Source organism: Dicentrarchus labrax, unplaced genomic scaffold (genome assembly GCF_905237075.1).
Source record: "Dicentrarchus labrax unplaced genomic scaffold, dlabrax2021, whole genome shotgun sequence".
NCBI lineage: Eukaryota > Metazoa > Chordata > Actinopteri > Moronidae > Dicentrarchus > Dicentrarchus labrax.
This window is the reverse complement of record NW_026136719.1, coordinates 18,684,846-18,711,642: the sequence shown is the minus strand read 5'-3', so window position 1 is coordinate 18,711,642 and position 26,797 is coordinate 18,684,846. Positions and strand designations below refer to the sequence as shown.

The 26,797-nt window shown below is 40.7% G+C and overlaps 3 protein-coding genes and 1 long non-coding RNA gene across 7 annotated transcripts in view; 1 reads left to right on the top strand and 3 right to left on the bottom strand.

Moving 5' to 3' along the window:
• furina (furin (paired basic amino acid cleaving enzyme) a) overlaps window positions 1–657 on the bottom strand; it is an 80,750-nt gene extending 80,093 nt beyond the window's left edge. For both annotated transcript variants that reach the window (XM_051380464.1, XM_051380468.1), the window contains exon 1: window positions 494–657. The gene's annotated coding sequence lies outside the window, so the exon portion shown is untranslated. The remainder of the gene's footprint in view (window positions 1–493) is intronic.
• LOC127352292 (uncharacterized) lies at window positions 79–3,602 on the top strand. The gene is made up of 2 exons (XR_007881065.1): window positions 79–226; window positions 3,086–3,602. It is a non-coding gene; the product is annotated as an uncharacterized LOC127352292 (long non-coding RNA).
• LOC127352222 (stereocilin) lies at window positions 2,721–18,368 on the bottom strand. 3 transcript variants are annotated; one of them, XM_051380436.1, is made up of 30 exons: window positions 18,228–18,368; window positions 17,693–17,849; window positions 16,471–17,589; window positions 15,982–16,006; window positions 15,293–15,872; window positions 14,282–15,166; window positions 14,023–14,085; window positions 13,804–13,929; window positions 12,925–13,091; window positions 12,657–12,843; window positions 12,170–12,285; window positions 11,602–11,734; window positions 11,302–11,484; window positions 10,784–10,822; window positions 10,491–10,667; window positions 9,952–10,101; window positions 8,647–8,705; window positions 8,356–8,479; window positions 8,132–8,214; window positions 7,894–8,029; window positions 7,196–7,398; window positions 6,640–6,730; window positions 6,352–6,523; window positions 5,992–6,161; window positions 5,334–5,489; window positions 5,108–5,250; window positions 4,452–4,600; window positions 4,127–4,224; window positions 3,070–3,217; window positions 2,721–2,891 (listed from the first exon to the last, which is right to left on the bottom strand). In XM_051380436.1, the coding sequence occupies exons 2-30, from the start codon at window positions 17,787–17,789 to the stop codon at window positions 2,803–2,805; spliced, it is 5,868 nt and encodes a 1,955-aa protein (XP_051236396.1). In that variant the 5' UTR covers window positions 17,790–17,849; window positions 18,228–18,368; the 3' UTR covers window positions 2,721–2,802. The 3 variants fall into 3 exon arrangements, with proteins under 3 accessions (XP_051236396.1, XP_051236397.1, XP_051236398.1); XM_051380437.1 differs by lacking the exon at window positions 10,784–10,822; XM_051380438.1 differs by lacking the exons at window positions 10,491–10,667; window positions 10,784–10,822.
• A 2,259-nt stretch (window positions 18,369–20,627) lies between these two features.
• LOC127352105 (dynein regulatory complex subunit 4-like) lies at window positions 20,628–26,265 on the bottom strand. The gene is made up of 11 exons (XM_051380260.1): window positions 26,133–26,265; window positions 25,802–25,897; window positions 25,200–25,397; window positions 24,227–24,427; window positions 24,049–24,103; window positions 23,765–23,967; window positions 23,430–23,591; window positions 23,215–23,295; window positions 22,892–23,101; window positions 22,664–22,729; window positions 20,628–22,553 (listed from the first exon to the last, which is right to left on the bottom strand). The coding sequence occupies exons 1-11, from the start codon at window positions 26,133–26,135 to the stop codon at window positions 22,413–22,415; spliced, it is 1,416 nt and encodes a 471-aa protein (XP_051236220.1). The 5' UTR covers window positions 26,136–26,265; the 3' UTR covers window positions 20,628–22,412.
• Between the last annotated feature and the right edge of the window lie 532 nt (window positions 26,266–26,797).

Genomic DNA, 26,797 nt, shown 5'->3' with positions numbered 1-26,797 from the left:
CACCGCGGTAGGCTGTGACCTGCTCCGTCTCACAGGTGCCTCCCCCTTTTCTTTTTTTTTTTTTTTTAACTCTCCTCTCATCCAACCCTGACGAACATTACCGACCTCCACTAGCTCACACTGTACCACACATACCGACCCAACACCACATTTTTCCCTTTTTTTTCCCTAAGCAGGAACAACCACAGAAACCGGACGCGGCGCAGTCGACGTCACCTCGGCATGTGTGAGTGAGATCTCCCCTCCTCTTCTTCTTCTTCTTCTTCTTCTTCTTCTTCTTGTTGTTTTATATTTAACGACCCGACACACACCAACTGACAGCAACCGGCGATCAATAAGACAACACGCCGTCCTGTGACAGGGTCCCGGTGGTAGCAGAGCCGAGGAACACGGCAAAACTCGGCGACCACGCAGCCCAAACAAGTAAAAAAAATATATATAAAAGAGAATACAAGCGAGAGCAGACGGGAAACTTACAATCGGCTCAACTTACCAGCTCCCTTTTACATCCTGCTCGACCCGGCTGCTTGTTGTCTCTCACCGGGGTGTTACAAGCGACGACAGCACGGCGAAGCGACTGAAAAATTGATAACAGCGAATTGCTGGTTATAAATAGTCATGATACCCCTCTGGTGTACCGCTGAGTACAAGCCCCAGGAAATACGTCACGGCCGCGGACAGAGCGGAGACGTTAGAGCAACACCTACTTACCGCCCAGCAGCGCTGCGACAGCGACACCTGCTGGCCGCAGGCTGCACTGCACCCTGACCGGTACTGAGGCCAGACGAGCTGTTTATTCCCAGATGGGAAAAAAAATTATTTTTATATTAAAAAAAAAAACACTTCATTAATGGCCAGTATAATGCCGACTGCACGCCAAGAAGCGTCATCTTGATTAAAGAAAATTGTTGTTGCTAGTACAGATAAAGGTTGTTATGGTTCACTGATAATTAAATTAAAAAGTAGGTGTGAAAAATATTTTTTTAGTTGACTGACATAGAAATAAAAACTAGATGTTGGAAACACATGAAAATGAACTAGAACGATATTTTGTACTAAAATGAAAATGAAAAGAAATGAACATTTTTAAAAATCAGGAAATGTCTTCAGTTTTAGTATGTCAGTTTGGTAAGATTTGTCAACAATACAAGCATGAGGAGGCATTGGTGTGTGTGTTTATTGAGACTGGGATCCATTGACTTCTCAAAGTGTTGTAATACCTAATTATTAACTTCTTAAATTATGCCCCTGACAATTAACCCCCATATTGTAATTAACAAAAACTGAAAAGCGAAATAAAAATAAAACTTACTGAAAAATACAAAACTATAATAACTCTGGTACAGACACAATAAATGTCTAAAACATCTCCCTCGGAGCCAGATTACCTGTTTTGGTACTGGCAACCTATTGACCTTCGGACATTCCCTCTGCCCACTGCGCAGGGTGGATGTCACCTCCAAGTTTTCACTAAGCTGTTAGATTTTAGATTTAGATTTGTTTTCACAGCCAGTACTACACATACAGATATAAACAGTGCGAAAATCAGTGTCCCAGCTCACAACAGTGCCAGTGGGGCAGTTTGTTCAGAGCTGCTGTGGCAGAAGGGACAAAACTGCTGGTGTAGCAAGCTCTTCTCCATTTTAAAGTCCTGTGTTTCCTCCTATATTCTGCTGAGATTCTGTGGTCCATTTAAGACCTTTGGAATATATAGACCAAAGCTTGTAAGAGGGGCATTAAATTCTGTTTTATTCATCAATTTTTATATTGTTTTTGGAAATCTTACAACATATAAAGGCACTAGGGCCTAACAGTGTCTTGAAGTGCTGCATTGAAGGTGTAACTTTACTAGTATTACTATATTAAATAGTCAGGCCACAGGTTATTTGTTGTTTTGCTCCTCAAAGTCACAAAGTTTCACTGTGTAGTAGTCCAGTTCAGTAATACTGTGTAATTGCTGCAGTTTACTCTCAGCTAGAAGGGAGTACCAAATTCAAGAAATACAAACATACCTGCACGCAGGAGCATCAGGAGGAAGTTCTGTCCTCACTTAGCATGTCAGTCAATAAATTACTCTGATATTTAATTTTTTATGTCAACACATTTTTATCATACATGTCATTCCAGTATTATACTATTAGATGTTTTATATATATATATATATATATATATATATATATATATAGTATATCACATATTATAGAAGTTTAAATAATGTCAGTTTATATTCAATAAAAAATACATAAAGTATAAAAGACACTACCAAAGAGGACGGTCTGCAGCATTTCTGGAATTAAACTAGCAGACTAGGTCATAGTAGAAGGAAGAAGGTACATGGAGGTCCCAGGGCCCGAAGGTAGACGGCTTACTGAGTCAACAGAAGCTATAAATAAGTGTGGAAAAGATTTCAGAGGTCTTTTATAGACCCCAGTGTCTTAAGGGAAAGGATTCAACATATTAAAATTTTATTTAATTCAATAAAATATCATTGTGTATTATTAAGTTTGTTTGTGTGATCATGTCCTGTAAAGTCTGTAAAGTCCTTTCCTTTGTTCAATAAACATGAATCATCGCATTGCTTCCTCTGATCGTCACAATATTACACACATTACATTTACATTTACATTTTGCCAAGTTGATAGCTCATGTAAAAGTGTAACAAGTGCAGCAGAGCATGATCAAAAGTTGCAGTGTAAATTAAAGGAACACAGAGGGGAACAGAACAGTTCAAAATATTTATTTGAAGTACAAATATGATGATACCAAGGGAGGTCAAGGGAGAATTACATTTGTTCCAGCATTTTAAATTAGTTGCCACAACAAGAGGCACAGACCCAGTGAGCGTACAATGAAGCTGTCTACGTTCAGGGCTGCTGGAGCCGAGTTTCTCCCTGCAGAGGCAGACAAACAACATTTATCATTACCATATAAGCATAACATAAAAATTATATCGGTTAGTGGAAACAAGAATTACCATAATAAAAGTATATGTGCTCACAAACTCCTCTTCAGTTAAATAAAATAACTGTAACAGACTAATTTTATCATCCTCATTTTTTTAAGACACACCTCTTTGTTCCAGCAGGACGTCTCCTTCATACCGAGCCAGTCCGACAGCATGCCTCTGCCCGGGGTCCAGCTCTGCCCACTGCTCCTTGGTGACAGCCCACGCCTGCTCCACATTCAGCCACGACAACTGAACCGCACTGAACACCACCTGTCAGACACACACCCGACACAAATAGCAGCGGTTATATTATATATGTTCTTACAAGTGTCCACAGTTTATCTTGTATGGTTTAATTTGAGACAGTAAGCTGCTTGCCACATTGCTAATAAGTCTTTGAGACAGTTATCCCACTGTTAACGGTCCCTCTTCTGTATAGTCCAGTTTATTAAGATAATCTGACATTTTGCCTTTGGTTTACATGTAAAGCCAGTTTTATTATGATTTAAGCAGTTAGCATTTTACAGGAAAAAAAGGCCAAAACATGTTTGTGAGTTATATTGTCATGACCTAATTGCTGTATTTCATTTTAATATAACTTTTATATAATACTAATATAACTAGCTAAATCTATAAACTCATAGTTTGAAAAATATCTTTTTATAGTTGTTTTATTCTTTACTTTTACTTTTACTTTTTTCTTTACTTTCTTTACTTTATTTGACAAGGACAGTGCATATTAATAACATTTCTGAAAATATGCCAGTTAGCCAGAGAGGCTAATTTTCATCTATAGTCCCTGACCAGGCAACAGTTGAAAGCACAGACCACAAGAATAAAAGCATTGAAAATACAATCAACACAAACAAAATCTGTACTACATAGAGCAGAAAGACAGCTCTTTCGCACATGATCAACAATATCATGACAATAATCTACAGATAACATGACAACACAATTTTAGGCTCGGTGAAGTGTTCATACCATGAACAAAGAACATAATAAGCAGTAGCAGCTTCGACACTATGCAATGACAATGAGGACAGCAAGCAACATCATAACACGCTATTGTTCTAGTGTGATTTCTAATCAACCAGGCTCTTAATGTTGTGGAGAAGGGATGGTAGTTGGTACACATTAGCCTGAAAAAACGCCACTAAAACCATGGGTGACACTCACTGCCATCTTTTGTGGAGACATCTGGGCAATGGTTTCAGGGGTGATTCCCTCCACTTGTTCTTGTACCAGAGCAGACAGCACCATGTCCTCCAGGCCCACTGGACAGAGACACAAACACTGTAGTCAGATAATTCATGTTTCTTATATCAAATCACAGAAAAGCCTTTCCTATACTTCTGTACCCTCTGGGATATTTTTAATTGTACCTATCCATCCAAGAGCTGTCATTTCCTCCTCCCTCTTTGGAAAAACAATTCAAAAACATTTGATCGTAAAAAAAAAAAAAAAAACTTTATACCCCCAGGGATATTCTGTTCTACGGTACCTGCCAATGTCCCAATTTCAGTGAAAACTTCTGGTCCCCAAGCGCTGACTGGACCAAAGGCCTCAGGTCTGGACAAACTGCTTGTCAACGCCTCCATCTGCTGTTCTGTGCATGGCAGGGACATCTCCCGCAGGAACAGGACAGCCACACTGCAGTTTAAGGGAAAATATTCAGGACTTTATCCTCCTCTGAGGGTATGCTAAATGTTTTTATGAGGTTTGTGCTGCTGAGAAATGTCCACCAGCCTCCTGTTAGTTAGCATCTGTTAGCAAGTGGATGTGAAATCAATGACTTATCCTCTGAAACCACAAGAAAGCAATTCTATTATGGTATTGGAAGGATTCATCACTGTTTTACTGTTGCTAATTACTGCTATGTAGACGCACAATGTACTTACTACCTTGTATACAACGTATACGACCCCTTTGGCCTGTACATGTCCATCTTTGTTTATGGTCATCTTCATTTTGATGCCATTTATCTGACATATTGGATACTTTTGCCATGTCTGCAGCTCTGTTGGTTGTCTCATGTTGCTTTGAAAACTAACTTATTACATTGCTGATTGTAGCTTTTACAACTATTGTTAAGTGTTGTTGTGCTAGAGGAAGTTGCATAAATACACTTATATTTATATTATATTGTATTTGACTGACCTGAGGTTATAGGAGCTCAGTCTTTTGATCTCTGAGGGATACAGGCCACAGATCAGATGGCCAAATGTTGCCAGATCAACGGCTGTCAACTGTTCCACTTTCAGTTTGCGTTTCCGTATCGCACCTAAAATCACTGCTCTCATCTGGAAAAAAACAAATATAAACATTCAGCCCACACTTATAGGTTCTGAAGTTTTACATCAGAATGAAAGATTCAAAAGTTCACCTTTTTAGGGCTCCAGTCTGTCAGCATCCCCAGATGTGCCAACACACCCAGATCAGTGAGATTGGTGTCGTACAGCTCTCTTTCTCCCATCTCAGTCACCACTGAGCCCAGAGCCAGCACCTGATCTGCTCTCAACTCTTTCACCGGACTGAAAGACTGGATTCAGTGAAGAAGCAGAACATGATTCAGCCACAAGATTATTTTTGGGGTTTGTATTGCCATTCAACTGATAGTAGCAGCTTTAGAGAAACAGGACAGTGGGGAGAAAGAGAGAGGAGTGACATGCAGCAAAGGTCCACAGGTTGGAATCGAACTAGAGCCGCTGCAATAAGGACTCAGCCTTTGTACATAAAGGTGAGCTACCAGGCACCCTAGGTCAGCCACAATATGTTGATATTAAAACACTACTCATGTTTTACACAGCTGTCAGGGTTGGAGATGTGACTGCCTGTTCATTGTCCCTACCTTTTATCTTCAGGCACCAGTGGTCAAATTTTTATTACATTTTTTATGGATGAATTGCATTCTGGGAAGGGAAAAGACTTGCTACACCACAAATTATATTTCTACTTATTGACCCAAACAGTGTCCGAATAATCCATGGGAGAGGACATCTTGTATTCTTACTGATGAGTTTCACAGACAGACTTTTACTAACCTGTCTGAGTTTGACCCACAATGCTCGGCGCTGCTCAGAGCTCATTGAAGCGTCCTGAGCGAAAACTTCTACACACTGCTTCAGATCTTCCTGTGACATACGGCTGAGCTGCATTGAGGTCCAAGCTGAAGGAAGCGTCCCTCTGATGTCTGCACAGCTTGGAACTGGCACTGCTCAAAGAGACACCAGTGAATTCAGATACAAATGTACAAAAAGAAATGACTCATACGGTTACTGTGTAGGTCACAGGTAGAGTGGTGCACTAAAACAGTCACTAGATTACAGAGAAGATTTTTCCTGCAGATAAAATTCATTCGACACAGTACAACAACAGCAAAGTTATTGGTGATGTTTACTGACCTTTTGCCCTCCTGCTCCGTGCTTTGACAATCCCTCGAAGTAGACTCTGGGTCTGCTGTCTCTGACGATGCTGGTCCACACACTGAGTAACACAGACTCCCCCCACCACACTGTCCTCCCAGCGACTTTGACTCACCAGGACCTGCTCCACTGTGTCTTTATTCAACACTGTCTGCACAGGGGGAAACACATTTTATATATTCATGCTTGTCAGGATATGTCTTAAAAAGCCAGTTAAGTGCAGCGAAAGGAATTATTTGCATGGGTTGATGCGTTTTGAGCGCTTACCAGTGGGATGGAGGTAATCTGCTTTGTTGAGAGGGAAAACACCAGCCTGCCCAAATGTTCGACATCCTCTACTTGCCATTTGGATGGCTCCCTGGCATACAAGTACACATATCTTCACATTTATGCTGTTAATGTAATCCATGTCTAACTGCAAGCACAATGCTGGAATATTCCTATCAGGCATTTTATGTATTTTAGATTTTTACTCTATTACTACTACTACTACTTTTAGTGCTATTTAGCAAACGGTAGTATGTTTACACACCAAACTTAAACATTGAATATGGTAAACATTATGTCCTCTAAACATCAGCATGTTTGCATTGTTATTGTGAGCATGTTAGCATGCTTACAGTGGCATTTAACTCAAAGCAATGCCATTAAATTTGTTTGTAATTTGTCGAAATATTTTTTTAAGATATATTAATCCTTAAAATGTTTTTCAATCATGTTTTGCTTATGTGTGTAGCCAGTAAATCACTTTAAGAGAAATAATGATTAAAATTAATGTCTCAACATATTGTTGACCCAGGTGTCATAACCAGTGTTCCTTTACCCGAGCAGGTCTTTCTGGGTGAGCAGGGCACTAATATCTCTCAGAGCCTCTTTGGGAAGGCAGAAACTTCTAATCTCCTCCAGCCGCAGTGCCAGAGCTCCTCTGTCCACGAGAGCCAAACTGTCCCGGTCCAAGAAAGGCAGTAAAGGCCCCAGGATGTCCAGAGTGGTGCCATTAATCTCCCCCTCAGCCTGAGAAGAGCCCTACAGAGCACCACATACAGTCAGTGGGCCTGGATTACTGGGATTTCACACTGATATGACTTCACATGTGTGAAAAGCTGTTGAGATGATGAGGCAGGTTATGTTCAGAATCTCCATCTGTTTTTCTCTTTGTGTATGCATGCTTGCTTGAGAAGCCTGAACCAACAAATGCAGTTTGCTCTTTCTGCCCCAGTAATGTGTTAATAGAAATCAAATACATGAGTCACCATCACTGACACAAGCCCCGATTTAATTGAACCAGAAACAGCATCTCTGAGTTCCAGTTTGCTCTGAATACTCATGGTGCCAGTTTATATCATTTTAATTAACCCGAGGTTAATTTCTATTTTAACTTAATGATGTTTATAAATTACATGCAGTAACTGGTTTCTGGTCCCTCTTTTCTACCTAATATATGCAGAAATGTGTCAGATCCTCATCATGTAAGGATACGCTGTTAGTGCAGTATTTGTGTAGTTCATGTGGGTATTTTACCAGTTCAGTCACAGCTTTCTCTGCTAAATTCATCTGCTTGTAATGTGGCAGCCTGAGGAAATCAGCAAAGTGTGCCTGAATGTGTTCCAGAACGGCTCTAAACGATGCGTTAGAGAGGTTCTCTATCATCGTCACACTGGAAAAGAACAGAGCAGAGGTTTAAATGTAGTCATCTCTAGATAAACTGTTAAATATTTATGTAAAGAGCAGAATACATGTTTGATAAGTAGATACTTACGGTAATGTTGCAGCAAAGCCAGAGTTCAAAGCACTGAGGTCGAGTTCAGGTTGTTTCCGCAGTTCATCCACGATACATTTTCGCTGGTAACACAGCAAAAACACATCTGAGAATTAAACATTAATTTATAACAGAAACAGAACCACAAACTTATGAATCGTGCTATATCATCATCTCGCTATAAGCGGCTGTGATGAAGAGTTTGAGGAGTATTTGCTCCTCACCAGAGCAGGTCTCATGTCTCCAGGCAGCTCACTAACAAACTGTAGCAGCTCTGCAAAATCTGTATCATTGCTCCAAAGCCTCAAAAAATCACAACTCATTCCACTGGCAATATGACCCAGATCCCTACAATAAAAGAGAGAAGGAGATCATTATTTACATTGTTTACTGAGTGATTATCTGAACTGAAAATCACTGTGATTGGATCAGTTTGTTTGGAGTCTTTAATTCAGTTTGCAGGTAAATTGACTTCATGATTAAAATTATGGATCTGAATGTTCTGGTGCACTTACCTCACCGTCCTGCTGGTAATGTTTTTAAGTTCATGGATCTTTTTGAAGAGAAGCTGAGCCTGTCCAAATAAAAAAAAAGTGTAAGGCTCAGCATTTCGACAGTAGTTTTAAAATAAATTGTAAAAGACCAACTGTACCACATGCCATGTTTTAACCCCTTTACTACAAATCATATACGTTTGATGTATCTGCAAGGAGATTTTCATACTCTCCTGAAACCAGTTGTTGCTTATAAAGCAAAAAGTACTCAAAGATCAATGAACCAAAACCTGCCAAGACACTGGGTTGGTTCTTTTAACAGAGTATTGTAGTTTGTCAAACTTAACTCTAAAAGCTGTTTATGCTGCATGATTGCTTTGAGATGTTTCGGTGGATGTCAGCCAAAACATTCAAGTTTCCCAGAGGATGGACTTTCCATTTTAGAATTTAATAGAGCAAATTAACATGAGGTTGAACATCACATTCATCACTGCTAAAGAATAGAAACATTTTTCTTATATTGTTTGTTTCATGAACCGTTTCTTATGGCAGTGTGTGTAATGAACATTGTAGTTTTAGGGGTCGCTTTGGACTCTTAGTTTTCTTAAAAAGCAGTTCACCTCCAACTAGTGAAAAATTACCAGATTGGATCAGGAATACAGATGGCATCTGGTGGTATATCACTATGACTGAACTACATTAAATATACTATCATTTATATGTGTGCAAGGGCATCACAACAACGGGGGCAAGTTGCTTAAAGACGTAGAGACACGTGGATTTAGAGTTTAATCATATAATTGCATTCTCACAAAATATTCCTCAAACTGACCAGAAAAGGATTTTCATGCATTTGTAATTGCACAATAACACAGGATTATTAAAACAATTAACTTTAGGGTTATTTAATATATTATATTTTATATTTAATATTAAGTGTCACAACATATTTCAGTGCAGCTACAAACTGAACAGGGCAATATTTATTGATTTGACTCAGGTCTTGTTAGGCTGAGAACAGGAGGTGAAATACACTCTTTGGCTGTGACAAAATCCCTTTAAGGTAGCCATTACTAATTTATGCTACACTCCTCCGCACCATTGTACTACATCCAAACTAATTAGCTTGATGGCGGCTGATGCGTATGGAGTATTAATATCCTGAAAGGCTCATCTGAAGCATATCCAATGAGTTGCAGATTAATGGGACCGAAAACCGAAGCTGGTAACATTTTCTTCTTTATTCAGAGAACTGCCAACCTATTGTTGTCATATGAATGCAGCTTTAAGAAAGCACACAAAGGTAGATTGAAGTAAAATGTGCACCTGCTGTGGCGACCAGCGCATGTTCCTGTACAGGCTGATATCTCTCAGGGTTGCGTCTCCATTTAAGGTTTCTGTCAGCTTCCTCAGCGGGACAAATGGTAGTAGACAGTTCACCTGCTGAGTGACATTCTGCAAGTCTCTTTGTAGAGCCTGTTGACAACAACAACAACAACAACAACAACAACAAAAACACTGTAAATTCAAATCTAGAAGCTTTTAAAGGCTCTTTAGAAAACACCAGGTAGGTTTCACTCATGTGGATCAAATGAACATTTTCTGGAAACCCTAGAACCAGATTAGCGAGAGTAATCAGGCCACAGTTTTTGTTTTTACTCAATAAGATATTGTCCAGTAAGTTTTAGGCTTCTTACAAAGTCTGTAAGAGTAAAAAGGATGATGATGTTGAATCAAAGCCTATGCACCTCCACTGTGTCAATCTACTCAACATGTGAAACAAGGAGAGTCACAGCAGATTATAAGGATGAAAAGATACAAAACGTTATTAGAGGTGTACTGAAGACAGATAATAGCACCGTCACCTCCTGCATAGCATTGTATAGCATGGCTCTATGGCCAGGCTTAAGCTCAGTTAGCATCGCTCTCCAGCACTGGCAGTGGGCAGCTTCACTGATCTCAGGCCACTGGAGGTCTCTGAGCACAGCAGGGGAGAGACCAGAGTGTAACGGCTTCAGTTTGCACAGTTTTTCCATGGTGAGCTGGCAGGGAGAGAGAGAGAGAGAGAGAGAGAGAGAGAGAGAGAGAGAGAGAGACAGTAATGAAAGAGCAACTGGCTGAAATTCAGCAAAAACATATTTTTAAAATGTCTACTTACATTGGTGTCCTTTGAAATCTTGGATAAGATTTGAAAAGCCTGAGGGAAGTATCAAAAATTTAAAAAAAAAGTGCATACACAAGGGTTTGGATTTTAAGAGAGTTTGGTATTTTGAGTAAAGGTCACATATTTAATCACTGTTTCTCCTCTTCTTTCCTCTAGAAATGTGGTAGCTAATTAATTGTAGATCTGCAGTTATGACAAAAAATCCCCACAGTACATATTAGAGTCAAGGCTGGTTTTAATTTTGTGAGAAGGCGTAATGCTGCTACAGTGTATAATTCCATGTAGCGTCTTAGAGAAAAGACTAATGATTGCTTTGACATTTTTTTCAATCACATTTGGAAACTTGCATAGAAATGCAACTCATTTTTAGACTTTTACAGCTACACTTGAAACATATGGCAGCAAGAAGACAAGAGAAGCTTCCTGATATCTACAAAACATTTGAGAACAAACAACTTTGCCCCAAGATAAGAATGACCAGAAGCTGCACGTGAAACATATATCAAGCTGACCTGTGCTGAGGAATATTTGAGTAATCCTGGTTGTGAGAGGATTTCCAGGAGTTGTTGTGAGGGGAGTGACAGCAGGAAGGAAGCTCCTAACTGAGGCAACAGACCACTGAGGGCAGACAGATCTGGAGGAGCCATGCTGCTGACGTTCACGTTCTCAACGACTGGTATCAACCAAGAGGACAGCTGTCCACAAAACACAGCTCAACAAAGTTAGTCAGACATTATGTAGACAATACAAAAATACTGTTGTTGGGGTTAATAGTGGTCTAAAGAATATTTAACTTAACATTTGCTGCTTACCCTGCCATTGGCACTGATGAACCCTTTGGACATGCACTGAGCCAGCTGCTGCCATAGAGCTACAGACACAGTTGAGTCCCAAAGAAATGAACTCAGGTCCACTGGATCCAGGTAACATGCAAGGACTCCTAACCTGCGACATTAGACGTAATACGTTATCTGTTATCACTTTGTTTTTAAGGTTCTTTTTCTTTTGGCATTTTTGCCTTTATTTTATGGCAGAGACAAACAGGAAATGAGGAGCGAGAGAGAAGTGAGGTCCACCTGTTATAGCACCACACATCAGTACATAAACATACTATGACCATACTCATCCAGACAATCCCTCGTGATCTTGCATGTCAAGAATGAATCTTCCTAAGGGGTCATGTCAACAGGGACAGCACTTATGTCAAGTAGTACCTGTTTAAATATAGTACCATGACCAAAACACAAAGAAACACCGAGTGCATGACTGAAGCTCTGTGTATGAACCGTTACCTTGGGGAGACATTGGAGAACTGTAAAATATTTTAAGTGATCACAAAAATAGATAAACATACATAAACATTACGTATCTAGGTCCCACCTTAGTATGTTATCACTGGTCAAATTTTTCTTCCTGCTGAAGAGGGTTCGCAGCACATGGCGGCCCCTGACACCATCCAGACTGCCGTTGCCTAGCAACTCTGCCAGAGGAGTCAGCTAAAGAAGACAACAGAGCAAAAGTTGAAAATTCACTATAACTATACAAAGATGGGAGAAACAATTACAGGGGAAAACAACATAGTGTCTTAGTACGGTGATTGTTTGGTGTTTGATGATAGTGGAACACTTTTCACCAAAATCTCCAAAAGGGCTTAACTAACTTGAGATCTGATGACTGTTTAGGTCATAGTATATTTCACATATTTTTATACTCATAAAACCATTCTGTGGTCCTTATGGCATGTATGGTAGTATCTCCACTTGTTTATCTAGGTTTTCCCTCAATCAGTGGCTTTATTTATCACCTGATCATGTCTGAGATGACATTTATAAAAAGGGATTTATAAATTAGTGAAATGGCCTCTTACCTGTTGTGATGTCAGTTGCTGGAAATGACTGACTGGAAGATAAGGCAGAAGTGGGAGGATGGAACTGAGAAAGTATGGCGGCCAAGTAGGGACATCACCCACCACACTCGACTGCAGGAGTCTTTTTACAAAAGCCTTTTTCTGCAGTGACTTCATCCCCGAGCTGTGGTCGCGAATGGCTGTCAGCCTAAAGGGCAACTGCTGTTAGCATCAGGACAGTCAGATAAATGCACACTAATTGCAACCATTTTGTGGGTCAGTAACTCACACGCTGTCGTTGACTATCAGGGAGGCTGGGAAGCTCATGATGTCAGAGACAGACATGAAAGGAATGAACTGAGACAGGTCAACAAATAATTCTGGGGTCACCCGAGGGAACTTATGGATGAAAGCAGCAGTCATTGTTTCCATGGCCTGCAACTCTTTTTGAGAGGCCTGACAGAGAAAACAAAAGAGCAGGACAGAAACTGATGTGTATTCAATTTGGCCCTCTTTAACTATGCATGGGCCATGACATAGACTCAAATAAGTTCAGCTCAAGAGACTACAATAGAATAGAACTGTAGTAATAAGAGTATGAAGACCTTTAGCTGCACTATTAGTTTAAAGCCAACCTTTACTCAAAAATCTGTTTTTCTTCTTGTTCCTACAGCTGGATGTTTGTGCTCCACTGTGCAGAATGATGTATGTGCAGAGTTTGACACTAGAAGGATGTTTTCACATTCATCTGCTGAAAGTGGAAAGTTTCTCTGTGCTTGATGAAAATCAGATGTTAAGGGGCGGGGCCTATGAGCATGATTTGTGACATCATAAATAGTTTGGTAGTCAATCTTGGTCCAATTTGCAACTTTTACAGTGTGATGAAAAAACTAGAAGCCACCAGTGCACAAAAACACTGAGAATGGACTTCACCATGAAGGAGACATCTTGTGTCCAGCAGGAAAACTTTAGAAATGAATAACATGAGATTTTTTTTACTGAATTAGAAGGAGTAGATGACTTTTTAAGGATCTTTATTTCATCAGACACATTATTGTTCCAAACAGACTATTTGTATATGTTGTAATACATGTCTGGAGGGGATATTTTTAATAAAAAGCGTCAGTAAAAGTACATGCAGTGTTTTGTTGGGAGTTTAAGAACAAACCTGGCCGGTTTCCACTTGTAGCTGGTCCCAACTTTGATGCATATGGGAGAGAAATCTCTTAACAGCATCTTTTTCAGCAGACATCACAAGAGTGCGGATGCTGTCTCTTGGCATCCGGAGGTACTCCTGGTGAGATAAAGTGATTCGCCTAAATATAATGTTCAGTGAGCTGACTTGTTGTGAAAGTTAAATGTGATTTTAGCTGCACAGGGCCATTACCTGCAGCAGAACCCTGAGAGCAGATGAGTTGTCGTCCCGCTGGATGAGGTCCCACAAGACAGGCTGATGTAACAGCAGAAACAAGTTATTCACTCTTTGTTCAGTGTGTGTGTGTGTGTGTGTGTGTGTGTGTGTGTGTGTGTGTGTGTGTGTGTGTGTGTGTGTGTGTGTGTGTGTGTGTGTGTGTGTGTGTGTGTGTGTGTGTGTGTGTGTGTGTGTGTGTTTTTGTGAGTGTGTGTGTGTGTGTCAGCTATCTTACACTGAAGCAACTCAGCAGGTCCTCTTTAAGAGTGGCGTTCCGCTCTCTCCTGAGGAAGACTCCCACAGTGTGAAGGACGCTCATGGAGGCTTCTGGCTGCAGTGTGGCCCAGGAGGTGTTGTCAAGGAGACTGGAGAGGAGGATGGCCTGACCCAAACCTTGTCTTGCCTCTCTTTCCCCCTCCTCCAGACCAGAAGAGAGGCCCACCATGAAGTCCAGGACTCGCAACACGTATCCCAACACCACTAACCCTTCGCGTTCCCCTCCCTCAACCTCACACACACTCAGCTTGTGTAAAACTTCCATTAGCAGTGGAGTCGGATCCACACACAGCTGTGATGTGTCAAACTCATATGGCGCTGGGAGCATGTCAAAAAACCTCTGCAGGAGGCACTTCCTTCCCTCCAGTTCTGCCTGCAGTTCAGCACAGAAATCGGCAAACTGAGGCACTGATCTTAACAGCTGATTGTAGAGTGTGGCATTTAAACAAATGTACTCTCTCAATCCATGTGTCTGACCACAGAGCTCCAGGAGGGTGGAGTTGGTGAAATGATGCACGGCCCACTCCCTATAGTGACAAATCTCCTCAGCTGTGTCAAGATGGGAGAAGTTTTGCATTTTGGAGCAGTATGCCGCAGCCCAGCTGCCCTCTGGCAAGGATTGATGTGAGTCGGGGGACTCTCCCCCGCACAAAGCTGAGATCAAGACGGAGTTGTTGGGCAAGAAACAGTGTCTGAACACCTGGGCACTGAGCAACCTGTTGCCCAACTGGGCCAGACAGTTCTCGTCGAGTCCTGGACTTCCTATTACCTCTCCTGACAACTGCACACACAGTTCATCTATGCTTGTCTGGTTAAAAAAGTGGTAGTCCTTTGTCAGTGCAGCCTGCAAATATTAAAATAGAATAAATTAAAAATGAAGTAGAATGAATTGTGATGAAAGTGATGCACAAATATCTAAACATAGTATGTCCCTAGAAAACACTCACTTATTAAAAAGGGGATCCATTACCTGATGTGCTCTCTGCAGCCAGAAAGAGGAGTTGGCACACACCGTGTTGTTGAATTCATGGGCAAAGAACTCACTGCACACATGAACCCATAGGAAGTCTTCCTCAGCAGCAGACAGGTACCAAGCTGCATCAGAGCACGTGGCGTGCAGGTCGAGCCCCATCTGGGCCACTGCAGGATCAACTGACCCATTCTCACCTTCAAACAGTTTACAGTAGAGGAACACAGTGAAGTTGGAGACGCCTGTCAAGCCGGGGATGGATTCATTACACGCTGCTTCCAGGATTTCTATAGAGGTGGAGTACTCCATCTCTTTCTGCTGGTCGTTGCTCTCTCTCGTTCTCCCTGTTTGTGGTTGGTTGAACTGGGAGCGGTGAGGTGTGGTAGAGAGTTTGTGAAGGCGTTTGGAGATTGTTTGTGAAGAGGGGGCTTTTTTTGGAGACGATTGGGCTGGTGTTAGTCGTGATCTTAGTTCATCTCCTTCAGTGGATGGGCAGGACAGGAATGGAAGTGAGCTTGGGAGACCCTGGGACATAACGCCCAAAGCCTGAGTGTTCCACGTCACATTATGTCTTATCCCCCTACATACGCATTGACAAAACAATGGTAGAGATGTGAATCTGTTTACAATTTACTGTCAAATATGTGGCTTGCAATCATATAGTCAGTCACATTCATAAAATATCTTACCATAAGATCAGTTGTCTCAGGTCACCTTCAAAATGACAAACAAAAAGCAAATATGAACAGAAAATCAGAGTGAATGAGTGGTGGAAAAAGCAACTGGAAGCTCCTGCACTAGATGACTATGCCTGATGTAACAGTGCAGCTCAGCTAACAATGCCCAAGATATAATGTTACTGACATCAATGAGAGGATAAAGAGATTAGCTGGGCCAACAACAGATGCTTTCATCGGCCAGGATGATTACAAAGATTTTAAAGCAGTGGCAGTCACTGTCACTCTCTCTCAGGTGAAACCAGGGCCAATATTATGAGGCTCTTAACAAGGATTTGTCTTGGCGGATAACACTAAATACAATCTAAACAATTAATGATTTTCTTTTCTTTACCTATAACATGTTTGAATTAACATGTTATTTAGTTAACAGCACACATATTTAACTCAATTAATGAGTTCTTATCTGCTATGATTGTGTGACCTGCTCCACATACTCACCAACTGAGCACCGGCCCTGAGCGTTGGGCTGTGGCACGTCCACCAGTGTGCTGACATCATCGAGCAGCACCTGGGTAACCCGTGACACTTTTTTCCTCAGGTTCCCATAGACAGAATTACCCACCCTGTGCAGGAGGCCCCTCCTCAGCCCATCCAAACTCTGCACCAGAGCTAGATTTTTCTGTGCCAAGTGGCCACCTCTCTCTCCTACACCTGAACGTGATAACGCCTGCAGCAGTAAACTTTGCATGGAGTCTGGATCATCCTCTGTGGCCATTGTGTCTTCCAGAGATGCATTTCCAGACAACTCATTCTGCCTCATGGCCTCGGGAGGCATGCTGAAGGGCTTTAAACGTTCAAACACATTTGAGCCCTTACTGTGTTCAGCACCTTCCCCTGCTGGGTGTAAACTGACCACAGGCTTCCAGTTGCGTGTTTCTAGGAAACGCAGTAGCTGCTGAAGCCAGCTTACACTGAAGGCACAGTCACTGCGACCCTTAAGAGCACAGATAAAGCCCTGCAGGCCTGCGCTTGCCTGGCCATAGGTCCCACTGACCATAGCCTGAAGCGCAGCTTCCAGCACAGCGCTCACTGTCCTCCAGTTCTGAGACAAGTACGTCAAGAGGGGCCTGTGGGGCTGACGCTCTGATAGAGTGATCAGACTCTGCAGCAGCCCCAGCAGCCAGTCCCAGTGAGGGCTGCCCCGCAGGGACAAAAACCAGTCCTGCACTCTGACGCTGGGTCTGGGTGGCACCCGGCCATTCCACTGGTTCAGCACAGCACTCCCTTCAGATTGGAGAAAGAAATGCAGCACTTTCTCCCACAGCTGCTCCTCATCTGGCTGTATCGGTGCCTCCTCCAGCTCAGCGCCCATCTCTTGGAGGTACAGAGAGATGTTGTAGAGGAAACCAGAGAGACGGTGCCTGTCAATTGGCTTGTTCAATGAGGGCAGGTTCTTGCTGGGAAGGAGACCGAGTGTTTTCAGGCTCCCCATGATATTCCTCATCCAAGGGTGCACAGACTGGTCCTTGTTGGTTTCTGGAGGAGCTTCACTTCCTGTGCTCCATTTTGAAATGATCTCCTTGAGAATGGCGCCTCTCTGGTCCTCTCTGCTGCCTCCTAAAAAAGTCCCATTATAGACAACTTGAGCTGGCACTATATACACAAGTATTAAAAACATACAAATATTGTATTTATTGACATGTTTTGGTGGTGCACTCACCTGTCTTCTCAGGGGATCCATGTCCCAGTAAAACAGCACAAACGATGATGCTTGTGAAAAGAGTGGCCATCCCTGGCCCTTTCTCTGCCATCTTCATCTCATGCCAGCATGCACAGTGACACAGTTGTGTCACATTTTTCTCTTCAGGCTGTTTTTCCTGTTGATTTCACAACACCGCATGTTTTAACGGATGCTGCCTTTTCTTTAATTTTCAGTGATGGGATGGACTCAAGGAGTAAAGTATCTCAGTGGAGAGGGGACATTAAACCTTAATGACTGGCTACCACATCACCTTACCACTTTCCCTGCATGGTTACTTAAACAAGTATCAGTAATGTACTTAACTTTAAACTTTCAAACTGTCAAGTATTAAAGGTAGGTCCATATGTGATTCCTCAAAAGAGTGACCAAAGAAAAGCTATGAACATTTGGTAACATATTTAAGAGCAAATACACAGTTCTGATTCTTAAAGAGAACAGTTTGACAAGAATATACACTCACAATAATGAAAATGACAACAAATTCAGAACTTACCAACTGTTATAGTCCATTCATTTCTTTATATGTCCCTTCAAGCTTTTGCCATCATCTCTAACCCTGCAGTATCAACACACTCAGGGCTGACCTCTTTCTGAGAGCAACTCTCTGTTTCACCATGACTCCGACTTTCTCTACCTTCACTCTCTCCTCCTGCACCCCTCCCACCTGTCTCCTCTCTCTCTCTCTATGCTTTTAGCTGTTCAGGGAACTTGTTTTTCTTTTGTCTCTGGGGTTTAAGATGTGATGTTTGGATTCATATTTAATGAGTTATCTTGCCATGCTAAAGCTCCATTGTTTTGTTATGCTATGTTTTTTGGCTGTTTTCTATGACAATGAACAGAAGAAACGGGGGAACCTTGTGAAAGGGTTTGGGTGTACATGGTCCCTTAACACAGGACTTGTCTCTCAGTCCTTCAGGTCACAGCTTGTATTTGGATGTACAATATATTGTATTTCCAGCTCAGTATTTTGGAGCATCACAAGGCTACAGGAAGGTCACAGCACTCAGCTAGGTGCTCAAACAAGGTGAAAATCTGGATCATGTTAATCACACCCAGGATATCTATCCCATTCTCTAACTGTCTGATGCCTCCCACTGACTGATTCCCTATTGAGTTGTCTCTCAGCTGGGACTCATCTCGTGACACTGGGTTTGTTGGGGGTGTAGTCTTACAGACAGGGCCGGGCCAGCAGGACTGTGCGGGCTGTCACTGTTTAGACACATTTATCCCTCGGTCAGGCGGACTTACAATTGAGCCCTGTGCAAGGGCACAGCAGCAGGCTCCCCAGAGTCAGACCACTGTCTGCAGGCCCTGAAACCCTAGAGGGCTGAGTGAAAGGACCACCCCCTCCCTCCACTTGCTTTAGCTGTATGATACTGTGGCTTGCACAGGGACAATAACTTCCTCCTGTATTATTGATACCACAGGGAACAGCGATCACTCAGTGCACTAGGGCTCGATTCACCACAGGAATATTCAATGAGAAATTGGATCCACCCCATACGTTCCTCCTCTCACTGCTGGAAACTCAGGCATGGCAGAAATCAGCTGGTGAAACTAGCTGTTGAGATTGGAATACTTGGTTTGAGTCCAACTTTTAGCCCCCATCTTCCAGTGGAAATATATAGTCATAAATACCTCAAATGACCACTAAAATGAGTGGATTTTTGCTGTAATTTACTGAAATTAGAAGCTGAAAAGTTATTTTACTTGCTTTTCTAACCATGATTGGTATCTTTAAAGTGCAGCTAATGGAGGTAAATGTTTGTGTAGATAAAATAGTTTTTAAATATCTTTAAAATCTTTTAATCATCACTCCACTGTACAACAATTCACATTAAACATGTTTTATATCCAGTATCCAAGTTACAATAAAAAGAATCAGAAAAAAAGAAAGATACTTATATTGATACACACAGAAAACACACCCTCTTAGCATTGGATTTTCCATTGAGGGAACCTTAAACTTTATCATATTAATTGTTTATTTGTTTAGAATTAATTGTACAAAGCTTTTTTGTATAGAACACAGGATAACAATTCATTCGACCAAAATGATAATGATTATTTCTACTGCACTTATTGGCTGCTGTAATTAGTATTCTTAGAAAGGTTTTAATATGATTGGTAAAGGTTGTAAATGTATAAATATCCCCAAAAAGGAACGGACAAGGGTCTGTGGGTCTACGTTCTTTGATTGCTGTAGTCAAGGTCTCAAAAACAAATGGTTGCAGTTCCAAAACACACACATAAAATGTCCCACTTCTACTTCACATCTGACTGCGACAAAAGTATAATCAATCAATCAAATTAAATTGTAGTTGCCAGTAGTTGAATGTCAAATTAAGATTTTAGTCCCATTTTCTGCAACACTTTCATAGATCAATAGAATCGTAGATTGGTACAAAGACCATCCACTTTAACTGTCAGATAACAAATCAATGTGGTGTTTCTTGTTTGTTTTATTTGTATCACTTAATGTTGAATGACCTCCACTGTAGTTCTTGTTTTCTAGAGTGACATCAAATCCATAATTCTTCCTTCCTCCTTCATGTCAGCCATCCATATTGAGAACCCAAATACCAAAATATGAAAACAAAAACAACTGCTGTAATTATAATTAATCAAATTAAATTATAACTGGACTGTAAAGGACTTTAACTGTTAACAGAAGTTTTACAGCACTAGTTATGTATTACATGTCTACACAGCCGGCTATAAACCCATCACCAAGTACAGATTGCAGGAAGCTGTTGAAATGTTGAAGCTGCTGCTGTGAGCCAGAAGCCTCATTTGAACATCAGCATGTGGCTCAGTTAGCTGTAAAAAACACCCCACAGAGGTTGGTGTTATGGGCTTATAGTTCATAAAGCAGCAATAACCCTTGTCTTCATTTATTTTTTCTTGTTTCTTTATTCAAGAGCAAAGACGAGGAACATACATCTTTTAACATAACGTCCTTTTGTGCTTTACAAATGATCAAAATCAAAGGCACTTGTTGAATCTGTGGGAGACATTAATGAATTTACAGTAACATAACAAGGCACCAATACCTTGAACTCACTTTGTTGAATTCCACATGCATTTAAAATGTTGATACAGAGGGCAGAGGCTTTATTAAAAATGTTTTTTTAAAGACAACCCCCTCCCTGTACAGATCTGTATCTCTCTCCATGCAGGGATGGATTAATGAACAGACCTATCTGGCATGGGCCCAGGGGTCGTAGCGGTCAGGGGGCCCATAAAGCCTCTATGAGGTTATTTCAAAATTCCTTGTTGGAAAGTCAAAGAGTTGAGTCAACAGTAGGGATGCCCACGTTTTCTTGCTCCCAACCCTGTTTGAGATATTTTGATTAATTTTTTACAACGTAAAACCGCTTCACATTGCATATTTGAGCTACAACAGCTCTACATTATAGTAAACATTTTAATGTTTTATAGTAGCTCTGCAGGTTTCCTTTGATGGTTTCCCATTATATACACGGGTTGTGTCCTGTAGTACATATGGATGTGCTGTGGCAGGGAATGGTTGGAGAGCTTCTCTTTATCTCTAGCAATAACAATATAATGAAGTTCAGGTTCAGCTTTAACAGCAGCAAATGGGAGTTACTGCAAAATGTTGCAGAAATAGATTTAAAATTAGATAAATTATCTGCACAATTCAAATATGTCTCCATGCCATGTCCAAGTCGTTTCTGGCATTGGTTATTTTTTATGGACACACTTAAAAACACAAAAAGAAACAGTCATAAAGTAAGTGGACAGTGACACCTGTTGCTCGTTCGCTGAAATTAAAAACTTGACAATTACCACCAACAGAATACATGGTTTAAATAGTAATGTACTCTAGAGAGGACCAACACTGCGCTGAAGATTTGTTGTGCCACATTGCCGTCATTGCAAATTCTATGGAAACAGCATGCAAAGTTTCAGTTGCTACAATAGAGAGATCAGAGAACAAAAACAGCTGAACTAGTCCTTTAACTAGTACTGTATTTAGCTTAGCAGAGTCAGTGGGATTCATGTGATTTGGTTTTAAGCCTCTTTTAAATCACATATTTCGATGTATTTAATTCTATATTAATTTATTCAATGTACATCCTACATATGGATAGACACACGACAAACCAAAAGTACATTACATACTCTATGATCTATTTTATAAATGATAAAAGAAAAAATAAAATTGTCATAGTGACAAATGACTTTAAAAGGACGAGAAAGCTGCAGTAACACATTTGGTTTGCAGATGTTTTCCCTGCCAGAGTGCAGCTTTTAGTTATTATAGTTGGTCTATGGAAATTATTTTAGGGGTAAAATAATTAGCCCAAAGGGTATAAATTAAAGGCATTACAATCTTTTTATCTGTCCTACAGTTTGCCAGCCAGTGTGAAAACTTTAAACCCTTTTTTCTTAACGTTACTGACTCAATTATGTGTCTCTGTCTTTGGAACACATTGGAATCAAGGGCATGATGGATGTAATACTATAAACTCCACAACCATTATTTTCTCATAAATACAAGATACCAAGTCATAATTAAGAGTAAACAACATTTCATGTTAACATTTTTGTGTTACTGAACATCAACACGTCAGGTTCTAAAGGCTCTAAAGAGATCACGTGCAAAGAAAGTGAGATTTGCTGTAAATGGTTCAGTCTTTCATTTCATTGCTTCTCATTTTGGGGCAAACCCAAGATCCAAGTCTTGACTTCTCCCAGCGAGACTGCTGTCAAAGGGCTTCATACAACGCGTCTCCGCAGGGACACCAAGAGCCCTTTGCTTCGCTTCATAGGTCAGCAGCATGTCCCTACGGGCCTTATGGATAGACAGTTGTTTCACATAAATATCAATATTACTGCACATATATACAAACAGATACAAACACATTGAACATCATCATTAGTTTAATAAAATGAACTACTCACCTTGGAAATCTGAGCTTTTTCACACTGTAAGTTCTTGATGGAATTATTACTGAAGTCAAACTTTTCCTACAATCAAAAACAGGTTTCTTTTATGTTCTTGTCCAACCAGTAAGGCAACATACATAAAATACACATTGCAACTTACAAAATATGTTAAAGAATGTAAATGACATCAGTAATTATGAGTACAAGGAAACAATAAAACAAAAGGGGGATATACAACAGTACCTCGATTTTGTTTGTGACCTCACTGAGGGCGATATGGTCCATGTTGGAGGCAGCGAGCACCGAGCTGAGCTGAGCCTGCGTCTTCTCCAGGCTGTCTGTCAGAGCTTTCAGCTTCCTCTCCAGCAGCATGCTCTTCACACCTGCTTTATGCTGCATCTTCTGAAGATTCTGAGTGAATGTCGTGTACAGCTCGTCCCTCTCCAGCTGAAGCTGTGTATGTACACAGGAGCACATGGGCAGACACACACCAACATTCACATAAATGCCCAAATGTACACAAAGTATTAGGCTCTCATTCAAGGTGCAACATGACATGCTTTTACCTTGCTGAATTTCTGTTCCAGTGCCTCATGATCCCATTTCAGATCCTTTAGCTCCTTTTGTCTGACCGTTTCACTGGTGTCCTGTCAACAGTGTCACATATTAAAACCTGGTGCCCATGTACAGTATAACAAGGCACAGGTAGCAAGAAAAATAAAAGTGCACAAAATTCAAAAGTAAGCTCAGTTTTTAAACATTCACAAAGATTGACACCAACATAACCCTTTGTCGTCACGTAGCATTTCATTTTTTTCTCATTTTCAGCCATTTCCTTCTTCACGTTTGAGATAAGCTCAGCGAGACGCTTGTTCTTCTGCACAACAGGAGCCAGGGCCTTTTCCTTGTACACCTGTTTCGCCCTCAGTTCATTAATTTCTCTCTAAGAAAAGCCAATAAAAAAAATCTCAATCAAAACAAGTCAAACTACAGAACATTGTCATAATTTATCAAAGATTTTAGAAGATTATAGAATAGAGATAATTCATTGTAGAGATTTATCAATAATGAAAAACATTCAATAGTTGCAAACATCTGAAATTTCAGTCTGTGTACCTTGAGTGAAATATTTATTTTCGAATCGTCCTGCATGCGATTAAGGAGTAGATTAGCCTCACTGAAAGCTTGGTTGTGGTTTTCTTTAAGATCATTAATGTGGCTGCTCCAATGTTCCTCTCTTTCACTGATCTCATTTTTCCTCATGTTGTCCAGCTCTCTTGGCAGAAACTCCATCTTTTTCTCATACTTGGCTTCAATTTCTACAAAATAGCATCACAGAATATTGGCTCCCATTTAGTTTTGAGTATTTAATTCAACTCTAACTGAGTTTAGTTCTTTACCTGCGAGTTGCTTCTCTAATCTGTTCCTTGTTTCAGTCATTTCTTCATCATGTCTCTGTTGAAATAAAAGATCTTTGTAGCACTGATGCTTACTTGTTGAAATATATCAGGGTAAATAGAAACATTAAATCCACAGATCTTTAACTTTAGAAATAAAATAGTCTTGGCGTGTACAAACCAGTTCAAGTTCCTTGACAAGCTTTTCATTGTCGAGCTCCTGCATGTCTACCATGATGTCCCTCATTTTCCTGTGAAGTTCAGTCTCTAATTTTTCTTGCTCTTGCTGCACCACCTCAGTGGAGACTAAACCGTCGGCTTTCAACTCACAGATCGTGTTCTGGTGTTCACACAGGAGGTGCTTCATCTTCTGCTTATACACCTAGCACAGAAAAAATCATCAAATGTGTAAAACAAAGTCATTAATTTAGCCTGACCATGGATAATATTTGCTCGCCAGATATCAATACACAGTAAAATGTGCCAAAAATTGGGTGAGCGTCCTATGGAGGCCCAGTAACTGATGTTTTGATCCATTGTTAGGGCCTGTAGCGGGTATCAGACTGTGCCACAATTCTGTTGCCTAACATACCTTTAAAGGAACAGTGTCTTATATTTATTGGCAGAAATGAAATATAATATATATGCTTTTATTCGTGTATAATCACATGAAAATAAGAATCATTCTGTTCTTGTTACCTTAGAATGAGCCTTTTATGTCTACTATTTATATATATATAAAATTTTGTACAGTAGTCCAGAAGGGACCAATCAAAAACTGGCACTAGATAGGAGTGTTTGCGTTTCTCAATCGTTTTGCGGCCACCGTAGTTTCTCTTTCACACTTGGAAGGAGAGGGTGAAGCAATGGAGTTGTGATCTGCAACATGTCCATTTTTCTGTAACAACCTGTGATAAACAACATAACACCTTTGGTGCTAATAGGAACAAAACAGTGTAAATTAGTGCAGGTTTTCATTATTTACACTATCAAGTGGCTTTTGTTGGTCTAGTAATTAAATAATATATTGTGATGTAGTTCTAGTGATATATATGATGAGACAGCCTTCATACCTGTTCTGACTTGGGAAAATCTAGCCTGTGAGTTTGGGTACAGTTTGACTTTGTACAGCTAAAGCTGTGTATTAACCTTACCTTGATCTCTACTTGGTGGCGACCCTCATCCTCTTCTATTTCCTTATCCAAGTTTTTCCTTTCAGCCTTGACCTCCTCTAATTGTCTGTCTGTGATCTCCCAAAAGGTGTGGATCTTGTCCCTCTCCAGCTGAAAGTAGTTTCTCTCCTCCCTCTCTCTATCCAGCTCCTCTCGAAGGTGCACAATGTGCTCTTCCAGCTGAAATAAAAAATACTATACTGTGAGCATATATGAGCCGGCCATGGGATGAGAGACTAAAAACACAAAGCCTGCATTTAATACTGGACGGAGGAAGATTGGCAGGCATTTAGCAGGCAGGGATGCTTTAAATGAAAAGTGGTAGTGGTTCTGGTAGTATCTAGTATTTTGAGACCTCACTCTAGGAACTGAAGGTCAGGATATCTCTGCTGCATTGATTTTGACCCTTGTTGTTTAAACTTGTCTCCTGGGAGTCCCCCAAGCTGTATGGAAGTGAAATACTAACTTGCTAAAAACATCCCTTTAATGTACAGATCACTTCGAGCAGGAAACTTTTATTTCCTCCTGACATAAAACATTCAAGCATCACTCCATACTTTCAAACATCACACTTCAGATCTGACCTGCTCCTTGGACATCTCCTCCTTGGTGAGGCCATCTATCAGTGTGGGCGTCTTTGCCTTGGCAGACTTTTTACTTGAGCCTTTGCTTTTGGGTGGCTGGACACAAGTCAACACAACAGAGAATGGTTAAAGTATCGAGTATCTAGCCCCAGTCTGTGTCTGAATGTGGTTAATAAGTTACATGAGACACAAAAACTGCGAGTCAAATATGACATTCACACACCAACCAAGCGTTAGCTGCTAGTTAGTAAGCTAACAGCTAACGCTAGCTATTTACCGCTATGAGCTCACTATGGTTGTGATTAATTCATTTAAAGGACGCTTTGCTCACCATCGTATATGCTGCGTAAGTAACACAGAGAGACAGGCAATGTGTCGATGGTTTTGAGTAGCTAGCACACAGTTAGCAGTTAAACTCAGAGACTGCTGTCAGTCTCAAACATATGTTACCATAGCAACGTGAGCACGCGGTTACTATGTGATGAGACGTCTCCAGGAGGAGGGGCGAGCTGTACCTGCACTGACTCTCCAAACTACACAATCAATACTTTTACTCAAGTAAAGCACTGAAGTATCATTTTTAAGGGTGCACTACTATTTTTCATACTATGTTATTCTTCCCCTCCACATTTCATCGGGGGAAATACTGTATTTTGTAAAACTGCAACTTTAAGGATTCATATTTAGCATTTCTTCAGTTTTTCATAACATACAATAATGTAGTTGTAAGTAGTACCATGTTTGTGTAAATTTATGCTTGTCAACAACTATTACTCTTCCTGTGGGCACCATAAATGGGAGCTGCTGATAACGATGAAACAGTTATTACAGATAAAACAAATCAAAAATACTAAAGGTTCCCTTTCTTTGGTTGTGAAACATGTTCCCACTTCTACATGGGAGTTTTCCTGATCTCATCCTTCTGAGTTTCATTCCCTGGAACAGCAGAAATAGAAATAAATAGATTGCCATGAACCTTTGTTCAGACATTCACGT